Source organism: Drosophila takahashii, chromosome 3L (genome assembly GCF_030179915.1).
Source record: "Drosophila takahashii strain IR98-3 E-12201 chromosome 3L, DtakHiC1v2, whole genome shotgun sequence".
Lineage (NCBI taxonomy): Eukaryota > Metazoa > Arthropoda > Insecta > Diptera > Drosophilidae > Drosophila > Drosophila takahashii.
Window position 1 is genome coordinate 13,743,591 of NC_091680.1, and position 18,872 is coordinate 13,762,462.

At 47.1% G+C, this 18,872-nt stretch overlaps 4 protein-coding genes across 4 annotated transcripts; 3 read left to right on the top strand and 1 right to left on the bottom strand.

Annotated features, from left to right (window-relative positions):
- Window positions 1–952: 952 nt before the first annotated feature.
- Window positions 953–18,712, top strand: Tmc (Transmembrane channel-like). Its single transcript, XM_017155150.3, has 19 exons — window positions 953–1,574; window positions 7,779–7,915; window positions 8,003–8,043; window positions 8,761–9,060; window positions 9,255–9,382; window positions 9,679–9,783; window positions 10,056–10,244; window positions 10,320–10,450; window positions 10,806–10,916; window positions 11,486–11,580; window positions 11,645–11,741; window positions 11,802–11,894; window positions 12,098–12,253; window positions 12,319–14,110; window positions 15,323–15,427; window positions 15,515–15,696; window positions 15,758–15,934; window positions 15,990–16,312; window positions 16,991–18,712. The coding sequence occupies exons 1-19, from the start codon at window positions 1,386–1,388 to the stop codon at window positions 18,526–18,528; spliced, it is 5,889 nt and encodes a 1,962-aa protein (XP_017010639.3). The 5' UTR covers window positions 953–1,385; the 3' UTR covers window positions 18,529–18,712.
- LOC108066579 (uncharacterized) lies at window positions 2,737–4,069 on the top strand. The gene has a single exon (XM_017155152.3). It carries the CDS (start codon window positions 2,821–2,823, stop codon window positions 3,961–3,963), a length of 1,143 nt encoding a protein of 380 aa, XP_017010641.3. The 5' UTR covers window positions 2,737–2,820; the 3' UTR covers window positions 3,964–4,069.
- LOC108066581 (serine protease 1) lies at window positions 4,337–5,326 on the bottom strand. The gene has a single exon (XM_017155156.3). The coding sequence runs from the start codon at window positions 5,310–5,312 to the stop codon at window positions 4,563–4,565; it is 750 nt and encodes a 249-aa protein (XP_017010645.2). The 5' UTR covers window positions 5,313–5,326; the 3' UTR covers window positions 4,337–4,562.
- LOC108066580 (MORN repeat-containing protein 5) lies at window positions 5,481–6,803 on the top strand. The gene has a single exon (XM_017155153.3). The coding sequence runs from the start codon at window positions 5,559–5,561 to the stop codon at window positions 6,429–6,431; it is 873 nt and encodes a 290-aa protein (XP_017010642.3). The 5' UTR covers window positions 5,481–5,558; the 3' UTR covers window positions 6,432–6,803.
- Window positions 18,713–18,872: the final 160 nt, after the last annotated feature.

The following is an 18,872-nucleotide window of genomic DNA, read 5'->3' on the forward strand; positions in this document are numbered from 1 at the left end:
AAAATACCATATATATTTAAGAAAAACTATATTTTAAGATTTTTGTGTCCTAAGTTTGAGTCTCATTAGGAACATTTCATTACGAATCAATAGTAGCTCCCCAAAACGTATATACCCCATCGAAACTGGTCACCACAATTAGAAAACCCAGTGAAGGCTCCTTTTGTGCGCTCATAATTAAGGACACGGGGCAACGCATCGCACTAATGGAAGGCGCAAAAATATAACGCTATAGTCGGGTTGTTGTCCCGACTATCTAATACCCGTCACTCAGCTAAAGGTAGTGCGAACGCTGTGTCGGGTTGGTGTCCCGACTAATAATCGTAACTCAGCTAAAGGGAGTGCGAGGGAGATAGATATATAATTTTTGATTGCGTATAACTTTTTAATGAATGGTCCGATTTGAAAAATGTCTTCTACATTTCGATAGGTATAAATATACACAACAAAATTGCATTTATACTTCTCGGAAATCTTTAAAGATGTGGGCGCAGGACCCATTTTAAAATCGTTAGTGGGCGATTGTGGGCGTTAGAGGGGGCGTGGCGCTCGGCTAAAATAAACTTGCGCTGCGTAGGAAGCCAAAGAATATGTGTGGGAAATCTCAACCTTCTAGCTTTTGTAGTTTCTGAGATCTCAGCGTTCATACAGACAGACAGACGGACAGACAGACGGACAGACGGACAGACGGACAGACGGACAGACGGACAGACGGACAGACGGACATGGCTAGATCGACTCGGCTAGTGACCCTGATCAAGAATATATATACTTTATGGGGTCGGAAACGCTTCCTTCTAGCTGTTACATACTTTTGCACGAATCTAGTATACCCTTTTACTCTTCGAGTAACGGGTATAAAAATGAAAAGCGAAAGTGAAAATGAAAAATGGCGTTCCTTCACATGGCGAATGCGACATGCGATATTTTGTGTCCTGTATTTTTGGGGGCCGAGCTGTTGACACTTTTTGGGGCCGCGGCAGACATAATTACACAGAGGTAGGCCGCGGTGACCCTGAAAGCAGGAAGTTCACTTTGTGTCATGTGAGCCTGAGCCCAGTCGGTGACAGCCAGGAGAAGCAGTTGAAAGTGCCGCGTGTCCTGTGCTGTCCAACGTCATCCTCGGGAACTGGCAAAGCACAGGACACAGGACGCAGGACACAGGAAAATGGAGACACAAACACACTCTCGCATGGCACATTCATTGACACTTATCGCGTGGGTGGCGCGTTTAATTCACATTTTATATCCATTGCCCGTTGGCTGCGCGCGTAATTGTTGCTCCAAAGTCCTCGGCCAGGACATCCAGGATGTAGTCAGTTCGCGTTGGCGCTGCACGGCGGACGTGTGTGAGCGCGGTGAATAAAAGCGTTTCAACTCTGGCCATGCAGAACGACGAGGAGCCCAGTGGAGCTGCGGGGCTCAGTGGCCCGCCGGCCGCAGCTCCCCGGCGACCCAAGCCGGGAATCCTGCGCCTGGACATCGGCAAACCGCGACGCTCATCAGGTGGTTCCGTCGACTTCCGCTGCGTGGGCAGCAGCAGCAGCAACGTGGCCACTGGCGCCAACAGTGAGGTAAGTGAGCATGATTTACGGCCCGCCCGGGAGTGCTTACGATTTGGCCAGGCCAACGAGACATGGAACGAGTCAATGGAATGGCTCTGGACATGGCCCAGCTGCAGCAATGGCCAATGGCCATAAACACCAATCGCACTTAACTGCCCGTCGCTTTTGGCTCGGTCAAGCAAAAGCAATGCAGCGCCAGCCAGTTGGCTGTTAAAATCATTTTTTACACCCGTCAGTAGACAGGTGGGAGATTCCTTTGGTCAAGGTGGACGTAGGATGCTCTGTAGGGGTTCCTAAAAGAAGGAATTCATCTTAAACTTAAGGGTTTTAAAAAAAATGTACTACTAAAAATTTTTAAGAAGTTTTGGTTGTACTTAGTTTTTGATATAATCAATTTTAAAATTCGAATTATTTGTAAACTATTTTTTTATACTTTGCGTATTTTTGAAAAATGTATTTTTGTTATTCAGGACGAATTTATTGGAGAATTTGTTTCTTCTTAGTTTATGCATTTAAAAATTGGGAATTTTTTAACGATTCCTTTTATTACAAATGTTTTCCTTTTATACCTTTTGCTTTCCTTTTAAAAAGCCTTTTTGGTTAATACGATTTTAGTTAAATTTTTATTTTACTTCGAATTATTTAAAAATAAAAATTCTATTGCTAAAAATTCTTTTGTATATTTCACATTTATTTTATTTCCTTTGCATGTTTATGAAAAGTCGTTTGCCTTAATTAAGAGCTAAATTTTCTCTGGTAACCTATTTTTACCAAGCCTTGATACTTATCTATCGTATGTTGTAAATGCTCCTAATTATGAGTGGCTTTCCTGGTCAAACTTTAACATAATTGGAATAATTTCGCAAACTAACTCCACACATTCAACTCGAAATAAGCATGCAAAATCTCAGATCACTGGAGGTTTTCTGGTTTACGGCAGTTAATAAACAAGTTAAATCACTTGGCTATTTGGCCAGCAGGTACAGACAAGAGTATCCCCGTGTTCATTAGGCCAGACATGCGAGTGGGCATGTGGATGCGGTAGACACACCCTGGACTCTGCCCACTTGTCCAGTGGTTTTTGGGACAGAACAGTGGGTCGAGTGGGTCGGAGGGCAAACATTTATTTGGTCATAAAGCTGATGCGTAATCTCAACAAGGCAGGCCGGGAGTTTGTCAGTTGGCACGTTCGAGTTGGTTTTCAGTTGCTTCGACTACACAGACACACAAAATTACCCCCGAAAAAGCTGACAAAATGTCGACGATATGCGCCGAGTCCCAGCAGAGGCACTTCGTCACCCGGAGCAGTTATGAGGGCGCCTGGGACAGGCTGGTGAATGTGATGGACGGATTCGGTAGCTATCGCTATCCGGATGGCAGCGAGTATCGCGGCAGGTTCCACCAGGGTCAGTTCCATGGTTTCGGGCACCTAAGACTGGCACAACCCTATCGCTTCACGGTGAAGGGAGAATTCGAGCATGGTCGCCTGGTGACGGTGGAGGACATGTGGTTCTCCGACGGCCTGCATGTCGAGGGCAGGTTCAACGAGATGAAGCTGGAGTGCGACAATTGGGACTATTTGACGCCCGGCGATCGGCGCTATCATGCCGAGCGTCGTTATGGCCAACAGCCGGTGGGCCCGACGGCCTTTATTACGGCCAAAATGCTGCCCAGGGAAATACCGCCGGATTGCTACGATGTCGAGGAGGGCATGTTCAACAGTAAGACCTGCTGGATGACGGATCGACCGGGCCCGTTTCGCAGCCGAATGTACGTGGGCTGTCAGCAGGATAAGGATTTTATCAAGCGTCATTGTAGGAAGGCTCGAACCGCGCATGTTATTGAACCACCCGCCGACTTTTGCCGCCGCATTATAGCCAACAATTTGGCCACGGAACGGGCTCAGCTCCGAAGGACTGCCATATATGCGCCCAATGGCGAGGTGAATCGCAAGCGGTACTACCACAAGCTGACCAAAAAGCGGGGTCAATCGACTAAGGAGCCGCTGCAAACCACTCGCCGGAAGTCCATGCCGCCCAATGATCCCGCCTGGGATACGGAAATGTGTGTAAGGGCCTACGCCAGGATGCTGGACAAGCGACAGCAGGATCAGCAAGAGTACCAGAAGAAGCATCCTTGTGCCAAAATGGAGAAGGTTGAAAGACCTCGCCAATGGACAAGCACCTCAGATGTTCGCAATCCCGACTCGGGCGGCGCCTCCAGCTGCCAGTCCGATAGCTTTGGCGAGGACTCACTGCCCCTGGAGGTTCCGGAAACCTATCGATCGGCCCTCGCCATGATGCAAAAGCGGCCGGCCGACAACATCAATGTGGTGCAGTCCAATCTGATTCGCCACAACAGCTACTTGGAAATGACACGCTCCATTTTCGAGCTGTAGATCGCGAGGATTGTCTTGTTTATATGTATTTTCCTATTTAAAATTTTAGTTAACGCCGCGTAGGAGGTTCAAATAAATTTATTCATTTTGTATGTTATGAACAAAAGAGCAATTTCACTAATTTCTTTTATTTAAAGAGTCTCCTATTTTTTTAAAAATAAAAATCAATAAATATTTAATCCCTACAATAATTTCGTGAATCCCTTCGTTACTGAGTGAATTGCCCTTTTTAATGACGAAGTTTATTTAAATATAAGAGTTTGCCATTCCTGCTTAATTTTTAAGCCTTATTTGAAAAAGAACCTAAGAGAACGCTATTAACAGATACCCATTACTCATCAATGCTACTGGCGCCATCTAGCGGCTGTTTAAATTTTTGCTCATAACTTTTTAATGAATGGTCCGATTTTAAAGTTTTCTTCTACATTTTGATAGGTATAAACACATCACAATGGCATCTAAATTTTTACAAAATCTTAAAAACACTTAATCAACAATTTGAATCGAAATGAATCATTTTGATCCCCAGAAGAAGCATCACAAAAATTGCTGTGCAGGCATAGGACATGTTTATTTTGATACTCTACTACATGACCCGCTTAGTAAGAAATGCCGGTCCGCTGACGGATCCAGTCCAGTGCGCTGGTGACCCTGGCAAAGCCGGCAGGCAGTCCCAAGGTGCAGCCGTTGGAGGCCACGAAGGCGGAAATGCCCACCAGGGTGGATCCCGATTTGGTGACCAGCGGACTTCCGGCATCGCCGTAGCAAGTGGACCTTCCGTTGGGAGTGCGGGTGCAGAGGATCTGATCGGAGACGGTGGTGGATCCGTAGAAGGCGGAGCACTCGTTGTTGGGCATTATCTGCAGGTCGACGCACTGCAGCGCATCGGTTAGTCCGTTATTAAAAGTGGTAACTCCCCAGCCGCAGACATTGGCCCACCAGTTCTCGTAGCGCTGGGATCTATCCCTCAGCGGTGGAAGGGCCACCTTGTTGACCCGGTTGCTGAAGCTAATTTGGGGTATACGAACCAAAGCGAGATGCTGACTTCCGGTGATGTAGGATCCAGTGCCCACTGTCACTGCAAATTGGGCCTGACTCAGCCGGGTGGCTCCGAAGTAGATGGTCACCCCCGAGCTGCCGGCTAAACATTGAGCGGATGTCAAAACCCAGGAGTCGCCAATGATGGTGCCACTGCACCACAGGTTGCTCTGCCCGAAGGCCATGCCCACCACATAGGGCGCCTGTCCCTCGTAGGCGGGGCTTCCATTGGTGATGATGTGATCGGGATCATCCTTGGCAGCTCCTCCAGCGGCCACAGCGAAGGCCAAGAAAATTACCAACTTCTTCATCGTGCCAAGAAAAGTTTGTTACTGTCTGCCTTTCAGTGGGTTATTTATATAGTAAATGGAACGGGGGTAATTAGGCCAAGTTTAGTGGGAACATTAGTGTAATCACTGAAGTTACTGATTACCTCGCCATTAACGGTTATAGAATATTTTAGACAAATTCATTGAATAATCACTCAACTTTTCAACAACATTACATTCGAATTTCACTGTTTCGGTACACAAAATACCCAAGTTGTTAAAGTGAAAATGGAGCAGTACCAGAGGACAACGAAGGCCTCGACCATTACACAGGTGGACATCCTTATGACGGGATCTAGATATATTGGCCCCAGCGATGAGTTGGGCATGCAGGAGTTGGGTGTCTACATCTATCCCGATGGCACCCGCTACACGGGAGAGTTTAAAAACAATCAATTCCATGGCAGGGGCACCATTCAGACACCGGATCCCGCGGGAGTTACTTACCAAGTAACCCATAGACATGGCAAGCTAAAGTCGATAGATCAGATGAGATTCAATGACTCGCTGCCCGTGGACTTTGAGTTGAATGACGAGGGTTTGCTATCTTTCGAAAACTGGTCATATTGCTCTCCCGAGGATCGTCGCTTTCACCAGGAAACCAAGGGACCCCTGGAGCCAGTTGGTCCCAACCTATTCAAGACCAAAGATGGACCCCATCCCCTGGCCATGGGCCGCAATGTCTTCGATCTTGGCTTCGGTCTCCTGGGCAATCGTGGCTTCATGCTGGACACCAAGAGCTACGCCCACCAGAGTTTGTATGTGGGCTGTCGGGAGGCGCGTCGTTGGGTCCGGGAGAACTGTGCCCACGGGCCGCTGTGGAATCGTCACCACAAGCAGAAGGTGATGGCCCGGTTTGCGCGGGAGATCATCCGGAATAATCAGAAGAACGCCGGTTGCAGCCGCAAGCAGTACATGCCCAAGATGCACATCTGCCGGCGCTCCAGCAGCCAGGAGAGCTTCCCCTCGGAACGCCTCCACCTGGCCAGCACCACGGATTCCAGCTCCTCGGAGGTGCAGGCAATGCGGTTGCGCCACCGCGAATTCCGCGACAAATGGAGGCGCTCCAAAAGCGAGAGCAATGTGTGTCGCATTAATTGATCATCATGCATCCCTTGATTTATTTTGGTTATACTTTCTAGGTGGCTTCAAATTAATATATATTGTGTGTAGTTGACCCACATTCGAGGACCAACGCCTTTGGCCAAGTTAGGCCCTAAGATTTATGGGCGAATCGCGAAAACTGCAGCCGAACATGGAAAGCCACTTAGGCCCAAAGAAAAGGCGTGGGCTTTTCACTGGGTCATCGGTGCGGCATTGAACTTTGGCTCAAGTTTACCTGGACCTGAACCTAGAAAATTCTCAAATTCAGGCCTAGGCCACTGGCACAGCGGGTAATGAACCCATAATCGCCGAATAATAAGGCTACACGTGCGAGATAAATTTGATGTTAATTAAAGCCGGGAAAGCCTAGGCGAACTCCATTTAATTAAAAGGGACGAAAGTGAAATCAGAGAAAGCAAAAGCGAAAGCGAAGCACAAAACACGGCGGAGAGCGCCAAAACATATATTTCAATAGAGGGCACTCCCCTGACTGAAAAGGCAGAAAACCCGGGGAAAACCCTGGAATTTCGCGATTTTCCTTTATCAACCCTTGCATGTTTGATTTTCATTTACATGGTCGGGCCAAGAATACAAGGTGACTCAATATCATACAAGGCATACACCCACTCGCATTCACATTCACATTTACACTCACACTCACATCGCCATCTAAATGGACATTCGAAGTCCTGGCTGGTTACGCCCGGATACGGCGTTGTTATCACATGCCGCTGGCGATTTTTACACTCATTCGTCTTCGTTCCAACTGGGCGAGGAGGTCCTGTCCTTTTCTATACTATACCATGTCCGCGTAAATTCCTTGGCGCCACATCGAGTGCTTGTGTGGGTTTTGGGCACGTTTTGGCTTTGATAAGTTGCCCATCGCCGGTGGTGTTCGTCCCTCGGTTCCCTCGCTTCTTCATTCATATTCATTCATTATTAGAAAAATTTAACTTTCGCTCGTTCCACCTGTGTCCGTGTGAGCTCCTTGGTAATGGTGTTGGTCGATGTCCTTTTGGAGGATGGTCTTTTGCGCCTTGCTGGCCCGGCCAGCCAGCTAAGCCGTTCAGTCTGCGCACAAGGCTGCTCCAAAGCGCTACGGGCGGCTAACTAGCAAAATCAGGAGCACAAATTGCTGACTACTAGTCCATTAAAAGGATTTTCTTCGAGGGCACCAGAAGATATATAATAACTCTGCAGTGAAATTAATAAATAAGCAATTAAGAGTGAAGGTCCTCCCGCACGCAAAGAGAAGAGTACCAGTGTGATTTGAGTAATTAGCTGTCCCGGAACAGCACTTGAAAACCAGTTGAGTTAAGCTTCCACCATCAATTCAATTCGTAGAACAACTCGGGAGTCACCTCGCCCCATCAACTATCTGTGACCTGGGCACCGCCATGCGACTTGGATAGAGGTGGCTGGCAAATGCAGAGCAGCGCCGATGCCAAGAGGGAATTCTACAAGGGACAACGGGGCAGGAGGTGAGTGCCGCGGCGCTGAGGATAATTTAAGGCCATGGAGCAACTATCTGTCTCTCTGCTTTTTTATTGCCTTCTACAACATTAAAGAGCTGCATCACAGGAGGACCACAGATCCTACGAACTGAACGGTATGTACAATTTCTTTAACGAAAACTTTATATCCGGTTTTCCGGTATGTTAAATTTAAAGTATGGCTAAAAAGCAATATTTAAATTAAACAGTTGGACTAGAAAACGGCATTAAATGAATTTTTTTAATGGCGATGTTGTTCAATGATTTCCCTTTAATTGTATAAATATTTTAACAATTTAACAAATAAAACTGAAATAAAAAATCTATTTTCAAATTTAATTGTGTATTAAATCAGGTACATTTTGTTAGCAACGTTATACTTCTTTTAAAATTTGTAAGAATTGGTACGAACATTTTAATAAATACTTTTCTTTTCTTCAGTTCACTCAGAAACCTATAAAATAATATTCCTCTTACTAAAACTCTTTTAATAAGATTTCCACTTTTTATTTGTTTGGAGAAATTTTTGTTTCATCCAGTTTTGGATTAAAATAAAATAAATGTAGTTATTTGTGAAATAAAATCTTAAAACATTTTTTTAGAAACAACATTTCCATTAACAATTTTTCAAATACAATAACACAGACATTTGGAGCCTTTAAGAATTATTTTAAAATTTAAATATAAATAAGAGAAATGGAGTTTACAAATATAGTTGCAAGTCAGAGGGAGCTTATATTGAAAATATTTTTTTCCCAGCCAGTTTGCAATTTTCTTTGATTGTTGTATAGGTGGACAACCTAATGACCTCCTCCTCTGCTTCTCCCCAGCAGATTTCCCATTGCAAAACCAAAGCAGCGACGCCGAGAGCAGCCACCACGAAGCCCACTTGGGGCAGTATCCGCCATCAGGAGTCGGAATAACAGGAGGAATCGAGGATGGCGGCGGCGGCGACATTGACGATGAGGAGAGCTACACAATTTCCGTATCGGCAATAATGCAGAGACGTGCCAGTGTGCGCGGCTATCGGGGCAAACGAGGCAGCCGGAGTTCGCGACGGGCATCCAGTCCCATGGATCACGTGCTGGATAGTGTGGAGCGGCGACGCTCCAGTGTCTATACGACAAGTTCAGGCAAGTGCGGGACCCATAAGTGTCCAGAACAGATTTCGCTTAGTTAACGAGCGGCTCTCGGTCCTCCAGTGGCAGCTAATCAACGTCTGGGGGCCTGTTTTCCGTAATTTTTCATGCTACGTGCGGCCTCCGCTTTTGATGGCGTGGCATACGGGGCGTATGTGTAATCTGTTTTTCCTCTTCTTGACTTTCAGAGGAGGGCACCAATCAGGAGTCCACGCAAGAGCAAATCTTTGAGAACATCCGCCTGCACAAGGAGGTCATACAGTCGGTGAAGCTACAGCCATGGCCCATCCGCAAGAAGCTCAAGTTGGTTCGGCAGGTGGGTGGTTGAGGGTGTATATAAAGCCATGGCTTTAAGATGGGCGTGGAATTGGAATCGGGGATTTCTTTTCGGGTGGGTGAGAAGTTGGAAGCCTAAAACTGGGCGCGTTCGTTTTCACGCCGCTTGTCAGGTCGTTGAGAATGTTACGACAACCTCTCCTCCAAACTTTTCGATTTCATTCACACCACAAAATCAACCACTCTTTATCTCCCATCTTGCGCTACACCCTGGCATTTTTAATGATGTTCTGGACTTGGACTGTGGGATCCTGCGGCCCTCGGATGTGTTGACAGGCCAAAACATATGTGGCACGCCACGAGGGAGCGCTGCAGGAGCGATTCGCCATGTCACGCAGCACCAGAGACTTGTGGGCGAGGTTTAAAATTTTAATGGCGGCAGTAAGTGATTTTCGTACCCCATTTTACCCCTTTTTCCCCGGCAGGAAACGCCTGCAGAATGCGGAATGCAACAAGCCCAAGGCGAGCAAGCCCCAAGCCATGCAAAAAATATTTATGTTTACACAATTTATGGGCCACTTTTCCGGCTCGGGACGGACATTCAATAATTCACAGAGTTATGTGAGCTTGGTTGCCCGGGGAAAACCAATTAAAATACGAACTTGCAGGCTGCAATTCCTCCGAGATATAAATCGTTTTTTCTACTCCCTCAGCGATGGCGACACTGGAAACGGGAGACGACCAGCTTCCTCACCGTCCTCATTCCCTGGGAGCTGCGCATCAAGGAGATCGAGTCGCACTTCGGCTCCGGCGTGGCCTCCTACTTTACATTCCTGCGCTGGCTCATGTGGGTCAACATCATGATTGCCATTCCGCTGGTCGCCTTTGTCATTGGGCCCGAGGTGAGTGCCCTCGAAAGTGGCCAATTCGTTTTACAACTCTTCTCATGTTTCCACTCGGGTTTCGTGCATTTTCAGTATTTTGCCACCAAACACGGCGAAACGGATCCCAGAAAAAGGATGTCCGACCCCGAGGCTCGTGTGGCCGGCAATCTTTTCACATTCTGGGAGTTTGAGGGATACCTGAAGTATTCACCGATGTTTTATGGGTGAGAACAAATAAATAAATAAATAAATAAAGAAACTTAACTCCCTATTTCTTCAAGTACAAAATAAGAAAATCGCTTTTAAATGTCAAGTATGTGCTTAAAAGTATGCAGTGAATTAAGAACAGTAGTCTTACTGTAAGAATTTATATCACTTTTGGATTAAAAATATATTGTTGCATACTTTTAGACACCTACTCTGTTTCACACCCAAATAATATAACTTTCACTCGCTTTTTCAACAGAAAATAACCCTATTGGTTTATATTTTTATGCAATTATTTAATGGTATTATTAGAGTGGCGGAATGAGATCTCTATTAATTGCTGGCAATATCCTCTCGTTTTCTCTCCCCCAGCTACTATTCAAGCACATCCGGCATTAGCACGTCCGGATATAAGCTGCCCTTAGCCTATTTCCTCACCGCCGTCCTGGTCTATATCTACAGCTTTGTGGCCACGCTGAGAAAGTGAGTATGGGTATATAAGTAAATAAGGTTCCAGAGGGTCATGGGTCCCAGTGTTGGCCAGGCACTTCATTAAATCCCTTGCCATCGAAGCCGCAAAAAGCAAACTAAATGTCCGAATGCTCGTTAATTAATTAAACAACACTGAAGCGCTGATTAAATAATACAAATCTTGGCACGGGGCGTGACTGGGGGGCCGAAAAACTTTCTGCCCCCAACGAAAGAGAACAGAGAGCATTGGCCATTATGATTTACGCACGCACACGACACGCAGACACGTGCAAAAGGGGGTGGCAAACGGGAAACGGAAATGGCAAAACGCCATTTTGACCGTTGGGCGGCTGGCTCGCTTTAATGGCTTTGTCGGCATTATGTTGATTTCGTAATTGAACAAAGTAGCAATGTCAACAGTGAGCAGCCGGCACTGACCTTTCCGCTGGCCACTTTTGTTTTAGCTTAGCACGTGCTCGGCGAGCGTGAATTATTCCAATTGGCAAAAGCTATCCTGGGATTGCCGGGGATTTTCAGCACAAATTACGGCAAGACTAAAACTTTTTTCGCTCTGTCGACAGAATGGCGGAAAACTCGCGCAACTCGAAACTTTCCTCGAAGGACGACGAGTGCGTCTTCTCGTGGAAGCTCTTCACCGGCTGGGACTTTATGATTGGTAAGTGGCCAGTTGCAGTTCCTCCATCCATCCCATCCCATACCATTAAATCCTTCTCCCATAGGACACGCGGAAACGGCCCACAATCGCATCGCATCCGTGGTCGTGGGCTTCAAGGAGGCCCTGCTGGAGGAGGCTGAGAAGAAGAAGGATAATCGCAAGTAAGTCGCGGCCAACTGATGCTATTTACTTACCATAATCGATGCGCCGTGTCCTTTCAGCTGGCGGGTGATACTGCAGAGGATACTGGTCAATATCCTGGTGATGGGACTGCTGGGTTTGTCGGGAGCGACGGTGGTGCTGCTGGTCAATCAGTAAGTGGATGGGGGAAATGGGAAAAATGGTAGGGAAAACATCCTTATTTACGTTTGATGGGTAAACGTGGAAAGGAAGAGCCTTAAAGAAGCTGTATTTTGATTTTAAATATTTTAAAAATATATTAATATTTGTTTAATTAATAATTTATTTATTAATTTATTTATTTACTTATATTCCCCTCTGTGTAATTTATTTACAGCTCTGAGGACCTGGCCAAGCACGACAACTGGCTGAGTCGCAATGCGGTGAACGTGACCATGACCCTGCTCTCCTTCTTCCTGCCCATGATTTTCGAGGCCCTGGGATTATTCGAGAACTGGCATCCTAGGCAGCAGCTGCGCCTTCAATTGGCTCGGTGAGTTAAACAGCGGTAATGTATTACATTTTATTGGTAATAACGAAAGCCCTCTTACTTTGCAGCATTATGATCCTGAATATGTTGAATTTGTACTCGCTGATGTTCTCCTTCATCTACAAGATCAACAGCAAAGAGAAACCGCTGCAGGCGCTGAAAATGGAGAACGAAACGAATACCATGGAGCTGAAGAATCTGCTCAGTTCGATTGAGGCTCTCAGGGCGATGAGCCCCACGACCTCGCTTTATAGCGAAAGTACATCGGATGGCCTGTTCGATGACTCCGCCTCGAGTTCATCGTGGGGCGAGGATAGTGGAGGTCTCTTCTCGACCACAGCTGCTGCCACCTTAATCGCCACCTCGATGCAGCGACTCAAGTGCTACAACCGGACTATGAAATGCAAAAGAATGTTCTTGGGCAACATTATCAGTGGCAAGAACTTGGCCACCGCGTTGTTGGTTCTTAATGTCACCACACCAGCCATGATGCCAACAACGCTGCCCACAACAACACCCTCAACTTCGAGTACTTGGACAACCACGGAGGCAACCACCACTACTATTGCTACTACAACTACACCTTGGACAACTTTACCGCCGACGACAACAACCACGGAGGCAACAACAACCACAACGACTGAAAGAGCCACTACAACCACAGAGGCTCCAACAACAACCACATTGATTAGCACCACTGTCAATACAACTATAGCACCAACTACCAGTAGTACAACTATGAGTACAGCAGCAACCACTGCTAAAACCACCATTTTGCCTTCGAGCAGCACCACAAAACTAACGACAACCACAACCACCGAAAAACCCCAGCCAGAGGACAACTTTTCCTACACCTCAGGCGACGATGAGGGTTCCTACGACTATGGCAGCGATGCCACGTCAGATGCCCCGGAAAACAATAGCTACTCCGATTTTACAGACTTCTCGTCGGAACCCTCGGACATTGAAGATTATGATGAACAGAGGAGTACTGATCAGGCAGAAGATCCATTGGCCAAGGTTCTGGAGCAAGTGGATGAAGAAGAAAAAGAGGAGTCGAAGAGCCGCAGGAAGAGATCATTGGGCGACTCACCCTTTTTCACCAGCAAATACAGCAGACGACATCGCAATGATTCCGCCGTTTCCAGTGGTCAACCGGGGGAAACCACGGAGGCGGTAAATGCCATTCCCAGTCGATGGCCCCTGAATTGGCCCTCTGTTATCAGGCAAACCACACAGGGCACCACCAAAAGACCACTGAATGGAATTCTCAGCAAGGAGGAGTGGGAGAAACTCAGGCGACTGAGAAACAGGCAATCCTCTACAACTACTTCTACTTCTACCACAACCACCAGAAGACCCAGAAGAAGATACCGAACGACAACAGAGGCAACCAGCACCACCGAGGAGGAAACATCCACAACGGAGGGATCCACCGAATCTTCCACTTCGGAGAGCACCACAAATCCCTATGAAAGCAGTAGTAGCACCACCGAGGAAGATGAGAGCTCTTCGACCACCGAGGAAGCTCCAAAGACACCCTACTACATGGGCATTATGGATGTGTCGGAGTTCAAGAGCACTACCTATATGGATAGCGATCAGCTGGAGGACTGTGTGGTAACCATTTGTCCCACGGGCAATAGTATCTTTGGTAGCACCACCGAAAGTCCCGATGGCACCACCCTGAGCAGCGACTCCAAGCAGCTAACCACCGTGAAACTCACTCCTTTAGAGCGGAAGCAGAAGCGACTGAAGGAAGTGCAGCTGGCGATTAAGCAGATACAAACCAATCTGACTACCATGTGCTGGGAGACCTCCTTGGGCCAGGAGCTCTCCAAAGTCATCGTTTTCGACGGGGTGAGTTCTGCTCCTTCAACTGCTAAGCACTGCCAAAGTTGCCGCAGTTTAAAAGCAAATTTATCACCATGAGCTGCTATCAATTTCCCTGGGCTTCCAGCTCGGAAGCAACTGCTTCTGTATCAAAATCTATTTAGCCTTAAATATGATTGAACTCGAAAAGGGAGTAGCTGGGCGTGAAAGCCCGTTTAGCTAAATTGTCCGGAAAATTTAACGCAAAATTTGTCTTCCGCTTTTGTCTTCTCGGTTTTTTTCCCTACGTTTTTTTGAAAATCAAATTTTTGCCCTCGTCTAGCAAAACCAAAATCCACTTGACTTAAAAGCAAAACGCAGGGCATTTTATCATAATAATCGCTCTCGGGAGTCCTTTGCCATTGATGTGAAACGCAGCTGGTAGCCGGAAAAGGAAAAGGAATTTCTACGCGCTCTCTTCGATTTCCAGTCAGAAATTTACATAAGCCATAAGCATGATTGTGAACTTTTTGCCCTCGAATGCCAACTTTTATTTGGCCATTTGCCACGTCGAGTGTCGATTGGCATCCCATTGGGCTGTGAACTTTCAGTCTAATCGTAAACAAACTGGTGGAATGGCCAAAAGTTTTCAAGGTCGCCGAGACACTTTTGACTGTTGGCGAGATGAGGAAACGGTGTAGATATCCGGCCAAGTCAATAACCCTACTGGTCGTAGGGATTTTTCAGAAGACATCTCAATCCGGGGATTACTTGCCCTTTTATTCCGTACTTACCATTTGTCCGACATTCGTGTAAACTGTGTGTCGGCCTAGGGATCTGAAATCCCGAGCGAAAAAAAAATAAGGACATGGGTCTGCTGTCCCGATTTGATTATGCCCCCTCCGACATGGCGTACATAATCTCTATTAAACGATTTAAGCACATAAATTAGGCAAGTTACGGGCCGGGGCTTAAACGCATTTATGCTTTACGCATAACCAAATACCCTGGCGATGGGGAATTGAGTTTGGTCATGTGCGGTTTGGGCTTGCAACCGGTATCTTCATCTCGATTCAACCTTGGATTGGGGCACGTGTTCGTGCATGAATTGGGGACCACAAAATCAGCCATAAACTAGGATTCAAGACGGGCACAGCCCGGGTTACGTGTGGCAACTTTTAAGCGCCAGCATCCGGACCATCCAAGTTCATTACAAAGCGCTTATTAAACCCCACTTTTCTCAACCTCATCTCCCAAAAGCTGATGTCCATTGTGGCGCCGCTGTGCATCGACTTTCTGCGCGCCCTCTTCGTGCGGTATGTCAATCAAAACTGGTGCTGGGACATGGAGAAGACCTTTCCCCAGGTGAGTTGAGCACTCCATCCGGTTTCGGTGTTTCCCTGGCCACAGGTGACTAATGCGAGGCTTTGTTTTCGTCGCTTTTCATCGCAGTACGGCGACTTCAAGATAGCCGAGAACATCCTGACGTTGATTAATAACCAGGGCCAGGTGTGGATGGGCATATTCTTCTCGCCGGGCCTGGTGCTCATCAACCTGGTCAAATTGATGATCATGATGTACTTCCGTTCGTGGATAGTGCTCACCTGCAATGTGCCGCACGAGGTGGTATTCAAGTGAGTGGTCCTGGGACTCAACTGTTGATGATGATGGTATGGTAATCTCGAATCCTTGCAGGGCGTCCAAATCGAACAACTTCTACCTATCGCTGCTACTGACCATGCTCTTCCTTTGCGTCCTGCCAGTTGGATATGCGATTGTTTGGCTGCGTCCTTCCTGGCATTGCGGTCCCTTTTCGGAGTACAACAGGATAGCAGAGTTTATCACCAACACCACCAGGAATGCGCTGCCAAAGTATGTTTTAAAACTACATTTTAAAGATATGGTATAAAGATATAAACTCTGTTAGACAACTCCACGAACCGCTGGACTATCTGACCTCCTCGAGCACTGTGATTCCACTGCTCCTGCTGCTCATCCTCATCATCTACTATCTGGTTTCCCTGACTGGCGCTTTGCGAGAGGCCAACCAGGATTTGCGCACCCAGCTGCAGAAGGAACGTGAGGAGGAGCGCAAGAAGATCTTCAAGGTACCGGAGGTCAAGCAGGCGGAACCGACGGCCACCACGCTGACAAATCGGTGGCGCAAAGTTCTGGAGGCCAGCTCTCCGGTTACACCCACCCAACCGCCCGATTTCGACACGGAGGAGTACAAAAATCAGGCCCGCAAAGGTAGGTGAATCCAAGGGATTAGAGAGAGAGATATTTATACCCTTTACTCGTAGAGTAAAAAGATATAAAAAAAATGCATTTTTTGACCGAAAAATAATTGTTTTTTTGGCTGAAACAATGAAAATATAGATTCAAATATGGATTGTCATACCTCTCTGAACTCGTTATTAAATTTCCAATCGATTGTCATTGAAACCTGGACATTTTATTTTTTTGCCATTTTTCGCAAAAAATTATGATGTACCCCCTTATAAAAATAGTGAAAATTGGCGAAAATTTTATTTTTTCAAAACCACACGAAAAGTGTCATGGATTTATTTATTTTGTTGTTATCTGTTCAAAACAGTATGTATTTTTGGTGTAGGACCATTTTTGGCCAAGTTACAGCCAAAAAACGAAAAGAAAAAAAATCATATTTACCAAAAACCTATATCCCAATTTTTGGCACAAAAAAAAATAATTTTTTGACCGAAAAATAATTGGTTTTTTGGCCAAAACCATATGGATCCAAATATGAATTGTTATATCTTTCTGAACTCGTTATTAAATTAAATTATACCAAAAACCTAGAACCCAATTTTTGGCACAAAAAAATTAATCATCAGATTGTATCAGATTGTCGGGGCAGCCGACTATAGCGTTCTCTCTTGTTAAGTTCACAAGTCATTTGTTTTTCAGAGCTAATCTCACGCATCATGAAGAAGGCGCTTCGCAAGGGATCCGCCACCTCCGATGAGGACTCCTTTGTGCGGCGGGATGACGATGACACGGACACCGAGCACCAGGACTCCCTGCCCCACGACGAGGAGGCCAAGGACAAGCGCTTCGGCCTGTCGCGATTGCAGCAAATCCGCCGCACCCGCAAACCCTCGCTCGTGGACATCGTGCAGATTGCCAAACAGGAGCGGGCACGGGCTGGTTCTATAGTGGCCGGGACTAGCTCCTCGGCGAATTTCCCTCTCAAGGAAACCCATCCCAAGAGCCGCTTCAAAGTGGAGAAACACAGGGGCAGCGTGAAGGAAAAGGAAAAGGAGAAAAAGGACACCAAACACAAGCAGCCGCAGCCGCAGCAACAGCCGCCTCCCTATGAATCGCCCAAGGACAAGGACAACGAACATGATCCGGATACGAATTCAAGGATTGTCAGCGAACGCCGCGCCAGTTTGCTGAGGCGCCACAAGGAGCAGAAGGATGAAGAGGGGGAAGTTGAGGAATCCCCAGAAACACCACAAACACCCAACATGCCAGTTGAGTCAGTGGAACCGAATGCCGAGGAATCCACACCCGTAACCCCCAAATTCCACATAGTTGATGAAAAGAAGGAAGATAAACCCTCACCGACCAATAAAGAAAGTGGTGGTGGTGGAAGTTTGGGCAAGTTCAAGTTCCGCAAGCACAAATTCAAGTCAAATAATCCCGAAGTGTTCAAGTTCGATGAGCGAAGTGTGGAGAGGAGCTCGGATGTGCCTGCCCCTCCAGCCCCGGAGCACCTGACCAGCGAGCTATCTGGAGGTGAGCAGGAGCAGGAGAGGAGTCTGCCCTCGCCCACGCCCAGTCAGGGTCACCAGGGTCAGGGTCAGGGTCACCACCAGCGGCAATTGTCGGTGCTGTCTCGACAGGGTCGCAAGAAGATCGGCAACCTGTTGGCCCTCGTCCGCGAGGCAGTGAATCTCAAGAAGGACGAACCGGAGCAGCCTGGCTCGGATGAGTCGCCGGGTCCGACCACCCCCACCTATTTGGCCTACACGCCGCCACCGCCGCCCTCAGTATTGTCCAGTGTGTCCAGCTCGACGGCCCTGGAAATGCCACCCACCCCGGAACCGGAGTCTCCGACTCCCAGTGCTCCACTGCATTTTGGCAGCAGCACTTCCTCATCTCGTCCGCCGACTAAACCACCCAAGCCTCCCAAAGTTCCTTCCACTGGCGGCACTGCTCCAACGGCCACCGTGGACGATGACCTGGAGGAACTGGACACGGCCGGTCCCATTACCTTTCCCAAACGCAGCGATTCCCATCGACGCCGCACGATGCGACAGGATTCGCAGAGCTCCATTTGGTCGGATAATATACCCACCATCACGATCAGCACCACCGGCAGCGATGAGTGCATTGTGGATGCAGCTGCTCCACCAAATGGACTGCCCGAATCGCGAAGTACCTCGCCGGAACCCGCGGTCAACATAATTAAGATCGACATCGAGAAGGAGCAGGAGTAATGATGAGCCCACTGAAGAAGTGCCTTTAACGCCAGATTGTCATCTTAACTAAATAAATTAGCATTCTTCCTACTCCACTAACGACTTGGCTTCAATCTTCTTCTCCGACATTTTGACAAATCTCTTGGTCTATATAACATAAGATATTTCATCCATTAGTCTATTTCCATACGAAGTTATAATAAACCACTCGATATTGCACTAAAAAAAATATTTTATTATTCAAAGAAGTTATTGTTTGTTTATACACTGCAAAAAGCGGCGTGCTTAGCAAAAATAAATACGTCTAAGGTGAGTTTTTATTGATAAGGGCTTTTTAAAACAAGAAAGGAAGCTAGCTTCGG

Excerpts from the sequence above, each read along its gene's own strand:
- LOC108066581 (XM_017155156.3), bottom strand. The coding sequence starts at position 5,312 with ATGAAGAAGTTGGTAATTTTCTTGGCCTTCGCTGTGGCCGCTGGAGGA.
- LOC108066580 (XM_017155153.3), top strand. The coding sequence starts at position 5,559 with ATGGAGCAGTACCAGAGGACAACGAAGGCCTCGACCATTACACAGGTG.
- LOC108066579 (XM_017155152.3), top strand. The coding sequence starts at position 2,821 with ATGTCGACGATATGCGCCGAGTCCCAGCAGAGGCACTTCGTCACCCGG.
- Tmc (XM_017155150.3), top strand. The coding sequence starts at position 1,386 with ATGCAGAACGACGAGGAGCCCAGTGGAGCTGCGGGGCTCAGTGGCCCG. Across the intron at positions 11,895-12,097 it reads GTGGTGCTGCTGGTCAATCA|CTCTGAGGACCTGGCCAAGC; the intron begins GTAAGTGGATGG and ends ATTTATTTACAG. Across the intron at positions 15,697-15,757 it reads CCGCACGAGGTGGTATTCAA|GGCGTCCAAATCGAACAACT; the intron begins GTGAGTGGTCCT and ends GAATCCTTGCAG.